Source organism: Oryx dammah, unplaced genomic scaffold, assembly GCF_014754425.2.
Source record: "Oryx dammah isolate SB20612 unplaced genomic scaffold, SCBI_Odam_1.1 HiC_scaffold_3, whole genome shotgun sequence".
NCBI lineage: Eukaryota > Metazoa > Chordata > Mammalia > Artiodactyla > Bovidae > Oryx > Oryx dammah.
Genome location: NW_024070187.1, coordinates 101207148 through 101219712, shown reverse-complemented (window position 1 = coordinate 101219712; position 12565 = coordinate 101207148). Strand labels below are relative to the sequence as shown.

The window sequence follows — 12565 nt, the reverse complement described above, 5'->3', positions numbered from 1 at the left end:
GTTGAGATGGTGTTAAGATGGTGGTGTCTCCCCTACCCTGAACCCCAGAGAGAGTGAGATGAGCAGAGCTCAGTTGCCAGCTTGCATGGGACATGTAGCAGGATTGAGAAATGTTTGATGTGATATACAACATAACGGTCAGCACTGCTGTCTAATATATTTGAAAGTTGCTAAGAGAGTAGATTCTGAAAGTTCTCACCAGAAGGAAATAAAAAATGGAGGTCACTATACAAGGTTATGAATGTTAACCAAGCTTGCTGTGCTATCCATTACACAATATATATGTATGTAAAGTCATTATGCTATAGACCTTAAACTTACCGGGTGGTATGTCAATTTTACCTGAAAAAAAAAAGTTCCTTCAAGTCAAGATTTAATATTATTATCACAGTATTAGCTGACTTCTGCCTTTTTCTCTTTTCTCCTAATAAATAATTCTTGTGACCTCCACCTCTGAATTCCAACCCTCTGATTCTAGAGCAGTGGTTCTCAGTCCTGGCTGCATGTCACAATTACTTACAGAGCTTTTAAAGCATCCTGATTCCTAGGCTCCACGCCAGATCAATCAAATCTTTGAAAGGCCACTGGCATCTGGTGTGGCTTTATAATGCTCCTGGCAACTGTGTTTCGGCAGCAGGATAAAGGACCACTGTTGTGATGGAGGACCAATGAGGATGCTATCAGTCACCGGAAGGTGTTAAGCATTCTGTTATGAAGACTTTTCCTGGGACAGGAGTAAGACTTCAAAATTAAAATCAGTGTACTTTCTGTTTGGAACAGCTATTCCTGCTTGTACGGACTTTGAAGTGACCCAGTTTCCTCTAAGGATGAGAGACTGGCTCAAGAATATCCTTGTGCAGCTTTATGAACCTAACCCTGAACACTCTGGATATCTGAATGAGAAGCAGAGAAATAAAGTAAGTTATCCACGGTCAGCTACCCTGTCTGTCTACCAGGAGAAAAGGTATGGGGCGGGAGGGAGGTATGGTGAAGGCTTACGTTCCTCTGTAAAACCACACCTGGTTGATACATATGGATGAAAGAATAGTAGAGGTAACTGTTCATGCCCCAAAGTTTGGGACACAGCCAAACCCCGCCCCCATTTCTACACACAGGGCAGGGGTCTTAGCAAGGGCTCTGGAACTCATACCCAGAGTAAGCTCTACTGACCTCAATTCAGCATTCATATCTTCAGGCCCAGACATATTCTTTAAATCTAAACCTCTTTCTTGCCCTCATAGGCCAGATTTATGATATAAGATCAGTTCAGTTCAGTCACTCAGTTGTGCCTGACTCTGTGACCCCATGGACTGCAGCACACCAGGCCTCCCTGTCCATCACCACCTCCCAGAGTTTACTTAGACTCATGTCCATTGAGTTGGTGATGCCATCCAACCACCTCATCCTCTGATAAATCCGTTATTAACAATGTCAGTAATATATTGACAAATGAAAAAGGGCAGAATATTGGTTCTAGAAGTTCCCAGGGGAAAACTATCATCTGATAGTTATTGAGTGTATACCAGGTACCTGGAATTGATTTACATGCTGGAAATACAACAAAGAGGAACCCCCGGAGGCTCAGAGGGCTCAGAGGGAAAAAACAAGCCTGCAATGCAAGAGGCGCAAGAGACCGGAGTTTGATCCCTGGATTGGGAAGACCCCCTGGAGGAGGGCGGCAACTCACTCCAGGATTCTTGCCATGGACAGAGGAGCCTGGCAGGCTATAGTCCACAGGCTCGCAAAGAGTCGGACACGACTGAAGCGCCAGCATGCACCGTACAGCAGAGAACAAAACAAAAAAATATCTCTGGCTTCATGAACTTATATTCTAAGCAAAGAGACAATATATAGTTATAAACATGCATGCTAAATCACTTCAGTCATGTCCAGCTCCTTGTGACCCCATGGACCACACATAGACTGCCAGGCTCCTCTGTCCATAGGATTCTCCAGGCCTGAATACTGGAGTGGGTTTCCATGCCTTCCTCCAGGAGATCCTCCTGACCCAGGGATCGAACCCTTGTCTCCAGCATTTCCTACATAGGCAGGTGGGTTCTTTACCACTAGTGCCACCTGGGGAGCCCATGAATGTGTATATAATTATGGGGCTTCCCAGGTGGTGCTTGTGGTAAAGAACATTAGATACAAAACGGACATTTCAGTGGAGATACCACAAGGCATCACACGAAGACTAACCTGAGATGCAACAGGCACTGGATGGAAATACTTAGACCAGGGTCCCCAACCTCCGGGATCTAATGCCTGATGATCTGAGGCGGAGCTGATGTAAAGATACTAGAAATAAAGTGTGCAATAAATGTAATGTGCTTGAAAGTGAAGTGAAGTCTCTCAATCCTGTACAACTCTTTGTGACCCCATGGACTGTAGCCCACCAGGCTCCTCTGTCTATGGGATTTCCCAGGCAATAATACTAGAGTGGGTTGCCATTTCTTTCTCCAGGAAATCTTCCTGACACAGGGATCAAACCCAGGTCTCATGCGTTGCAGACAGACTCTTTACCCTCTGAGCCACCAATCATTCCAAAACCTTTCCCTCCTCTTGGTCTATGGAAAAACTGTCTTCCGTGAAACCAGTCCCTGGTGCCATAACATCTGGGGACCACTGATGTAGAGGATTAAGAATGGAGCATGCCAATGGGGAAGAGCAGGACTTTTCACCAACTAAGTGCCTAGATCAGTTCAGCCCTTTTCATTCAAACCTTCTCATTGTTTTAAGAAATGTGATAGACATTATTTGTTTAAAAGATCAAAAAAAGATTTAAATTTCTTCAAAAACTGCAGGATTTTTTACTGTTAGCTATTATTCTATATAGAAAGGCTCTAGTGTTATTAGAAGGTGTGTAATTTATTCTCAAATAACATTCTGGGTTTGTTTTCCTCTGTTATGTTACAATGACTCTTCAAGTAAAGTTTATTAAATGATAATTCCATTACACTTGGCTGATTCTCTGATGATCCTCTCCCTCCTGAAGGTCAAGAAAATTTACCTGGATGAAAAGAGACTCTTGGCTGGAGACCATTCCATTGACCTTCTCTTAAGAGACTTTAAGAAAAACTACCACATGTACGTGTATCCTGTGCACTGGCAGTTCAGTGAACTGGACCAGCATCCTCGGGACAGGTAAAAACTGTCCACCTTCCCATCTCTAGGTCATGCCCCTGATATAATAGCTAGTTGTTTATCCCAAGAGAATTCTAAACAGATTTAGGAAACTTCCCACTATCCACTGGAGGACACAAAAATGCCAAACAAATATGGCTAGGAGTCTGCATACAAAGCTGCTTTGAAAATAATGGAATATGGCCACACCTCTGCTCCCTAGTTCACTTGTTAGGGTCCAGCCCCCCACAGAGACCTTTCAACTCTTTCTCATTTAAAAAAAAAAATATTTCTTTATTTGGCTGCACTGAGTCTTAGTTGCAGCATGTGGGATTTAGTTCCCTGACCAAGGATAGAACCCGGGCCCCCTGCACTGCAAACTCGAAGTCTTACCACTGGACCACCAGGGAAGTCCCAACTTGTTCTCATTCTTTTTTAAAAAAATTGTTTATTTATTCATACTTTTGGCTGTGCTATTCTTGTTGCTGTACCAGCTCTTCTCTAGTTGCGGCAAGTGGGGGTTACTCTCTGGTTGTGGTACACAGGCTTCTCATTGCAGTGGCTTCTTTAGTTGCAAACCACAGGTTCTAGGACTTGTGGGCCAGTAGTTGCAGCTCCCAGGCTCTAGAGCACAGGCTCAATAGTTTTGGGGCACGGTCTTAGCTACTTCCCAGCATGCAGGATCCTCCCAGATCAGGGATCAAACATGTGTCTTCTGCACTAACAGGCCAACTCCTTACCACCGACCCAATAAGGAAGCCCTCTTTCTCATTCTTGATCCTAAATTTCCAAGATACTCTGATGGACCCCACTTTAGTCAAATGCCTATGTCTGGAACAATCGGGTATGGCTGGTGGTAAGAGCTAGGTTGTATAAACATGATTCTTGGGGTGCATCCTGATAAATTTTGGGTGGAGGGAGGACAGTTCCTAGTGAAGAAGGAAACCTTACGCATTGATATTCGAAAAGCTGCATCTTACCCATAAATAGTTTATTTCATTTGTAGCTTTTCATGAAAGTACTATGTATTTGCTATCCTTGGCAACCTTGTGAAAGAAAAATGCCCTTGGTGATCAGAAGAGTTCACTTTTCATACACCAGTCACCCAGTTAACTGGCTGCCATTTGTCTCATTGCAGGGTCCTGACCCACTCTGAGCTCGCGCCTTTGCGAGCATCTCTCGTGCCCATGGAACACTGCATAACGCGCTTCTTTGAAGAGTGTGACCCCAACAAGGATAAGCACATCACCCTACAGGAGTGGGGCCACTGCTTTGAAATTAAAGAAGGTAAACTGACCATCAGCCCAGGGAGAGGGGTGTTCTCTTCCCCCAGACAAGCCCTAAGCCCTGCAGTTCCCAGAGGGGTCCTGCTTGCCGTGTGTTAGACTGCAACCTAGGAGCCACAGGGTGGCAGTGTCCCCAGTAGAATCGCTATCACTGCAAGGTCATTTCTTAATCTGTTCCAAAGGGTGTGCCAGTGTGCCCAGTCACTCAGTCATGTCTGACTCTTGGTGAACCCCTGGACTGTAGCCTGCCAGGCTCCTCTGTCCATGGGATTTTCCAAGCCAGAATTCTGGGGTGAGTTGCCACTCCCTTCTCCAGGAGCTCTTTCAGACCCAAGGATTGAACCCACATCTCCTGCATCTCCTGCCCTGGCAGGTGGATTTTTTTTTTAACCACTGAGCCACCTGTTCTAAAGGGTAGCAAGGGTGAATATTTAAGAGATAAAGGCACTGAGGTCTCAGAAACTGGTTAAACCTAAGAAAGTGATGTGAACTCTGACAGTTGAGCCAAATCTCAGAAGGCTACCCTCTGAGCAAGGAAGGAAGGATTTTATATCCTTCCTTAATTTGGATATTGGGCCAAACTTTGAAAATTGTATGTGAAACTGAAACACCAATACTTTGGCCACCTGAGGCGAAGAGCTAACTCATTGGAAAATACCATGATGCTGGGAAAGATTGAGGATGACAGAGGATAAGATGGTTGGAGGGCATCACCAACTCAATGGACATGAGTTTGAGCAAACTCCAGGAGATAGTGAAGAACAGGGAAGTCTGGTGTGCTGCAGTCCATGGGATCACAGAGGTGGACACAACTTAGCGACTGAGCAACAACAATGTGAAGGGTAAAACAGCAAGCTTGATTCTGAAAATCGGAGATGCCAGAAGAATCTTAGAATTTATTACCAACACAAAAGATTTTCATCAGTTGTGCCCAGATATAACTCCTTTAATCCAAAAGGAATTCCTCCTGCAGTGGAGGAATTTAAATTTAGACATTTATTTTGCTAGGTTATGTCTTAATCTACTTCGTTTTCTTTTCCTAAGTCACAATTTTTTTTGAGCAACCATGCTTTTAATAATCAAGATATGAAAGACAGTAAAAAAAATGAGCAATCAAATCTGCTTACAGAATATAAATCAACAATGAACATCAAATCTCTATAGCAGAGGTTTGACCCATATGTTCACTATATACATGCATGTAGGATGAATATACAACCAAAGAGCAAAAGAAATGTAAGTTCATCAAAGGTCAGAGTTTCCCCAAAAGAGGGAATCTGTGGGAACTTTAAAAATATTCTTCATGCACACGTGTGATGCCTTGACATTGGAAAGAGTCAGAATATGAGGATTTAGTCATTTATGGATAAACAGATAAGCATTTCTCCACAATGTTATTCTATGAAATAAACACAACTGTAGTGAGCTAAGAATGAATAAGCACCTGAAAGTGAAAGCTTAGTTACTCAGTCACGTCTGACTCTTTGAGAAGAGATGGACTGTAGGCTCCTCTGTCCATGGGATTTTCCAGGCAGGAATACTAGAGTAGGTTGCCATGCCCTTTTCCAGGGGATCTTTCCAATGCAGGATTGAACCCGGGTCTCTTGCATTGCAGGCAGATTCTTTACTGTCTGAGCCACCGGAGAAGCCTGGTAACATAAGCACAATTGTAATGAGCAAACAATGAAGAAGCACCTCACTCTGTGTGTTAGTTGTGTATTTCTGCACAACGAATTGCCCTAAAGGTTAGAAGTTTAAAACCTCTCTCACAGTTTCTGAGGATCAGGAATCCCTGGTAGTTTACCTGGATGGATCTGCTTTGGGGTCCACGCTGAGGATCGACGCTTTAGGATCCGCTCTAAGCTCATTTACATGGCTGTCGGCAGGAGCCTTCAGTTCTTCACCATGTGGTCCTTTCCACAGTGCTGCTCATAACATGGTATCTGGTTTCCTCCAGAGCAAGAGAGAGACGGAAGGAGAGAGAGAGTCCAAGACAGAAGCCACAATGTCTTTTAGGAATAATCTCAGAAGTGACGTTTTTCTGCCATATTCTGTTTGTCACACAGTTGAACCCTGCCACGGTGTGGGAGGAGATCACAGGAGATGGGGATCACTGGGGCCCCTCATGGAGACTGGAGACCACATACTGTTTGCACCCTATTAGCATCAATAGGAAGTTAACGGGAAGTTAAGAACCAGACTCAAGCAAATAATACCAATTTCCTTTCTAACATCTCTTCTATAAACAGAATATGTGTTATCTATGTGGCTCAGAAGGTAAAGCATCTGCCTGAAATGAGGGAGACCTGGATTCGATCCCTGGGTAGAGAAGATCCCCTGGAGAAGGAAATGGCAACCCACTCCAGTATTCTTGCCTGGGATGGAGGAGCCTTGTAGGCTACAGTCCTTGGGGTCGCTACGAGTCGGACATGACTGAGTGACTTCACTTTCACTTTCATAGATATCTAACATCTATCTTACACACTCACATACATCCCTAAAAAGGGTTAACACAGTTTTTTCCAATTCCCATTTTAAAAAGACAAAATGTACCCAAGCTGCCCCACCCCCTCCTCTCCACCAGAATCAAGAGAAAAATTTAGCTGAGACAGGACATATTTATGCATGCCCTCTTAACACAGCACGTGTGATCCAGAGGCAAATTTAAACAGAGGCCATTTCAGGAACCCAGTTGCCCTTCACTGTTCGTTTTGAAACTTCTGGCAGCTCTTCAGCATGTGGGCCCACTCAGGCCTTGTGCTGGCTGACTGTCTGGGAGAAGTAGAAAGAGCTTCAAGTTCAGCCACTCACAAAGCCCCTAATGATCTTGTTTGTTCACTGTGGTTTGGCCATGATTATGTTATTTAGAAGAAAGGAAAGATTTATCACAGAGTAAGCCAATAAAGCAGATATTAAATATTCAGTCGGAACATGTAAACAAGTACTGATTTGGGATGCAGCTAGGGAGGGAAAAGAGGCTATTTGAAGGCATACCCTTTACTCCCTTAGGACTGAGAAGTCCACAGGGCAAAATACATTTTAGACAGTGCTGTCCTGAATTTTAACTCCCTTTGCTCTGAACTAGATGTGCTCAAATATTCCAGCTCTGTCATTAATGAGCTCTGCAGATTAGGGCATGCCACTTAACCTCAGCAAGTCTCATCTTCCTTGTGTGTAAAATGGGATTCAATGCAGAGGTGAGGAGTCTTATTTATTGAATACCTATGACATACCATGGACTGACATATATCCATGTGAATCTTTAGGAAAACCTTCCAAGTAAGACGAAGAAACAAGTCATATCATGCAGGTCCTACTAAGCCAGTGAAAGATGTTATCCTCAGAGTACTGGAGGATCACCAAAGTGCTTTAAACAGGGCAGTGATTTCACTGGATTTGTATTTAAGAAAGATTCTTCTGGTTACAATGTGGATAAGCCAGAGAACCCTTGTGGTAAATCTAGGCAAGAACTGATGAGAACTTGAATTAGGGCAGTTGTAGTGGGGGGAAAAGATGAGTAAACGTATTTCAACTATATTTATTTTATTTTTTATTTATTTGTATATTTTCTTGACCTGGCCACACAGCATGTGGGATCTTAGTTCCCCTACCAGGGATCGAACCCGCAGCCCCTGTGTTGGAAGCACAGTCTTAACCACTGGACTGCCAGAGAAGTCTCCTTAAATATATTTTAAAATATCAACATATTCAAGATATAGTTGACAATATAAACATATTCAAGATGTATAGTATGTAGAAATAATAAGACAATGTTTGATAGGAAATACGTGGAGGCCGGAAGCCGGCAGTTGAGAACCCGAGAGGAAGAGGCGTACAGTGCCTAGGTTCCTGGCTCGGGCCGGGCAGACCAAGGAGAGGTACTTTACACTGAAACAGTAAACACAAGAACAGAAGTTGGTTTGGGGAAAATGTTAAATCCCATTTGGGACACACTGAGTTTTTAAGTCCTGACAGCGTACAGTTGATAGTTGAATATATGGGTCTGCTTTTCAAGACAGAGTTGGGAAGTTGAAATACATATTTGGAGATTGCAAGTGTACAGAAAACAACTGATACCAGGGAAGGAAATCAATTCCCTAAGGAAAAGGCGCCGAGTTGCATGGGAAAAGGTCTTGCATTGAGTACCAAAGAGCAACATCCAGACAACGGACAGAGGAGGAAGGATTTCGTGAAGGAGAATGAAGAGGCTCCTGCAAGGAAAAAGAAAAGAGGAGAGGGCCACATCTCTGGAGGTGTTTCAAAGAGGAGGAAGAGGCCACAGCGCTACATGCTGCTGAGATGTCAGTTCAGTTCAGTTCAGTTCAGTCACTCAGTCGTGTCCGACTCTTTGCGACCCCATGAATCGCAGCACACCAGGCCTCCCTGTCCATCACCATCTCCCGGAGTTCACTCAGACTCACGTCCATCGAGTCAGTGATGCCATCCAGCCATCTCATCCTCTGTCGTCCCCTTCTCCTCCTGCCCCCAGTCCCTCCCAGCATCAGGGTCTTTTCCAATGAGTCAACTCTTCCCATGAGGTGGCCAAAGTACTGGAGTTTCAGCTTTAGCATCATTCCTTCCAAAGAACACCCAGGACTGATCTCCTTTAGAATGGACTGGTTGGATCTCCTTGCAGTCCAAGGGGCTCTCAAGAGTCTTCTCCAACACCACAGTTCAAAAGCATCAATTCTTCAGTGCTCAGCTTTCTTCACAGCCCAACTCTCACATAGTAAAGTTAAAAAGAATTTCCAGTGGATGTAGAAATAAGGATACCCTCAGTAGCCTTGGGAGAGCGATTTCTGTGAAACAGTCAAGATGAAAGCCAGACACAGTAAGAAAGAAGAGGTGATGAGAAAGGCTAAAGAGAGGAGGTTTGAAGGCAAGAATGAGCTAGAGAGGGATACAGAGTTGAGGGAAGCATTTCCAAGAATAAAAGAGGCTTGAGCTCTCACTCATTCACTCATTCATTCATTCCTTCAACAAATCTTTACTGGCAGTCTGCATAGTGCCAGGCACTGATCTCAAGGCTGGATATGCGGCATAGTTAAACATTAATGGGAAGGGCCTGGTTAAAAAAAGAAAGAAAAGGAAAGACTGAGGATATAAGAAAAAAAGAGGAAAATGGGGGTGAAGAGACCCTGAACACAGGCAGAGGATTAGCCTCCAAGTCAACAGGAGGGCTGAGTCCCCAAGAATTGATGCTTTTGAACTAGAGAAGCATGGTGCTAGAGAAGACTCTTGAGAGTCCCTTGGACAGCAAGGAGATCAAACCAGTCAATCCTAAAGGAAATCAACTGTGAATATTCATTGGAAGGACAGGTGCTGAAGCTCCAATACTTTGGCCACCTAATGACTCACTGGAAAAGACCCTGATGCTGGGAAAGATTGAAGGCAAAAGGAGAAGGGGGCGGCAGAGGATGAGATGGTTAGAGAGCATCACCAACTCAAGGGACATGAATTTCATCAAGTTCCGGGAGTTTGGTGATGGACAGGGAGGCCGTGTGTGCTGTAGTCCATGGGGTCACAAAGAGTCGGACACGACTGACTAAACAACAGCAATAGGAGGAACATCTCTCATCCGAACAACAGAAAGAAGACAAAAAGTATGAGTGCAAATATAAGTAAATTTATGCGTAAGCAGACTATTATCCCTACTTTACAAATGAAGCCAGTGCTCAAGAGAAATACACCAGAAGTCTGTGTAATACACCCCTCCCTGAGGCAAGATGAAGACTGACATCAGGCAGGGAAGCTGCCTGGTGTTCCAGACAGGGTAGTATGCCTCAAATTAGTCCACTTTACATGTCTGTTCAAGAATTAAGAGTGGGCCACCCTGCTAAGGAGTCTTCCATCCCCCAGAGGATGCTGTTTTCTTCCATAAGTGTGGCAACAAGTTCTTTTACAATTACTTGTTTGGAAATTTGATATAATTGGCACTCAGTTCAGTTCAGTCACTCAGTCATGTCCAACTCTTGGCAACACCATGGACTGCAGCATGCCAGACCTCCCTGTCCATCACCAACTCCCAGAGCTTGCCCAAACTCATGTATACTTCTATTTATTTGGGTTATATCTCAGCAACCCTTATAGATTAGTCCAGTAAGTACCCTACATACGAATGAGTTCCATTCCCAGAGCATGTTCAATTGGTTTGTTAAGTCCAACAACGTGTGCCTAGGTACCCATCTAATACAATCAGCTACATACAACTGCTCTTATGCTTGCTTCTAGACATCCTGGGTTTGAAATAAAGATACTGTACTACTGTACTCTATACACTGCTGTAAAGTACACAAAAGCATGGCTAACTGTAGAGGATGCACGCATGTGACAATGTACACCAGATATGAAAGAACTTATGTGACGGGACTTAAGAATGTATGTTCACATCTTTGAAAGTTCGCAACTTGAAGCTTCGTATGTAGGAGACTTACTATTTAGTAGTTCTTGGCTGGGTTTCCCCTCAACCTCCTCTATCAGCAGTTCTCACCCTCCATCAGAACTACCTGTGTGCTCAATTGCACAGTCATGTCCAATTCTTTGCAACCCCATACACTGTATCCAGCCAGGCTCCTTTGTCCGTGGGATTTCCCAGGCAAGAGTACTGGAGTGAGTTGCCATTTCCTTCTCCAGAGGATCTTCCTGCCCCAGGGATCGAACATATGTGTCCTATATCTCCTACATTACATGTAGATTCTTTACTGCTGAACCACCGAGGAAGTCACAACTAGCTGCAAAGCTTTCCTAAATGTATACACGTCATTGATGCATCTAATCCCATGGATGGAGGAGCCTGGTGGGCTGCAGTCCATAGGGTCACTGAGTCGGACACGACTGAGTGACTTCACTTTCACTTTCCACTTTCACTTTTCACTTTCATGCACTGGAGAAGGAAATGGCAACCCACTCCAGTGTTCTTGCCTGGAGAATCCCAGGGACGGGGGAGCCTCATGGGCTGCTGTCTATGGGGTCGCACAGAGTCGGACACGACTGAGGTGACTTAGCAGCAGCAGCAGGGATGCTGATTCAGGAGGCCAGGAGCTAGGTCTGAGGATATGTATTTTTTCAAGTTTCATGGGTGATGTTAACACCCTTCCAGGACTGAGAACCACTGCCGTACTGCCTTATCCATGGCTTCTCTGAGGCCCTAGTTCTAACAGGGTTTATGTTACTGCTCTGACTACTTTCTAAAAGTATGTTTTGTGTTTGTTTTTTACAGAAGACATAGATGAAAATCTCCTGTTTTGAATTAAGATTTGAAAGAACTCAAAATACCCAGCCTCCTCCTTTGTTCTGACCACTTCTGAAGTATATCCAATGTTATACTTGTAGATTTATATTTAGCAAAATGCTTGCATGTCTGAGAAGACAATGAGAGTAACTGCTTGATAACAATATAGGCACCGGGCATTTACCATTAGCTTTAGAAATAAAACTGTAAAATTAAAGAGTCAGTATATGTAAAATATTGTACACTGTGAACAGGAGTTTAACTCATTACTCTCTGCATCCATTTATAATATAATTAAAGATTATAAAGCTAAAAAAATACATTTTGTCCACAGTATCATGTGCACTTAAAAAAAGTGAAATAAGTCTCTTTGTTACTGGTGTGTGTTATTGTCAATTATCTTAATATCCTAATAAAAATCCATATAAATCCAATGCTTATTCAACTTTATTTACAGTCATTTACTTAAATAATTATACGTGAATGACCAACCCAGGGCTCATAGTTCATATCAAATCACACTTTCTAGAACCTACTACTTTTTTAAAAAGTGAGAGTAAGTTCATCAGTACCATTTTTCTAGATTTCTAGTTTGTTTTCTCTTTCTGAGTTACTTCACTCTCTATAATGGGCTCTGGGTTCATCCACCTCATTAGAAATGACTCTAATGGCAATGGAGATGCAGGCATAAGAGAACAGACTTGTAAACACACTGGGGGAAGGAGAGGAGGGGACAAGTTGAGAGAGTAGCATTGAAACATATACGTTGCCATGCGTAAAATTAGACAGCCAGTGGGAATTTGCTGTGTAACACAGGGAACTCAGATCTGGTGCTCTGAGACAACCTCTAGGGGTGGGATGGGGTGGGAGGTGGCAGGGAGGTTCAAGAGAGAGGGGACATATGTATACCTTTGGCTGATTCACG

At 43.6% G+C, this 12565-nt stretch overlaps 1 protein-coding gene across 1 annotated transcript in view; it reads left to right on the top strand.

The window, feature by feature from the left end:
• Positions 1-12074, top strand: part of SPARCL1 (SPARC like 1) — a 51326-nt gene extending 39252 nt beyond the window's left edge. Inside the window, exons 8-11 of the mRNA XM_040237295.1 lie at positions 781-917; positions 2996-3144; positions 4262-4410; positions 11629-12074. Of these exons, the coding sequence (XP_040093229.1) occupies positions 781-917; positions 2996-3144; positions 4262-4410; positions 11629-11657 (464 nt within the window). The 3' untranslated portion in view covers positions 11658-12074. The remainder of the gene's footprint in view (positions 1-780; positions 918-2995; positions 3145-4261; positions 4411-11628) is intronic.
• Positions 12075-12565: the final 491 nt, after the last annotated feature.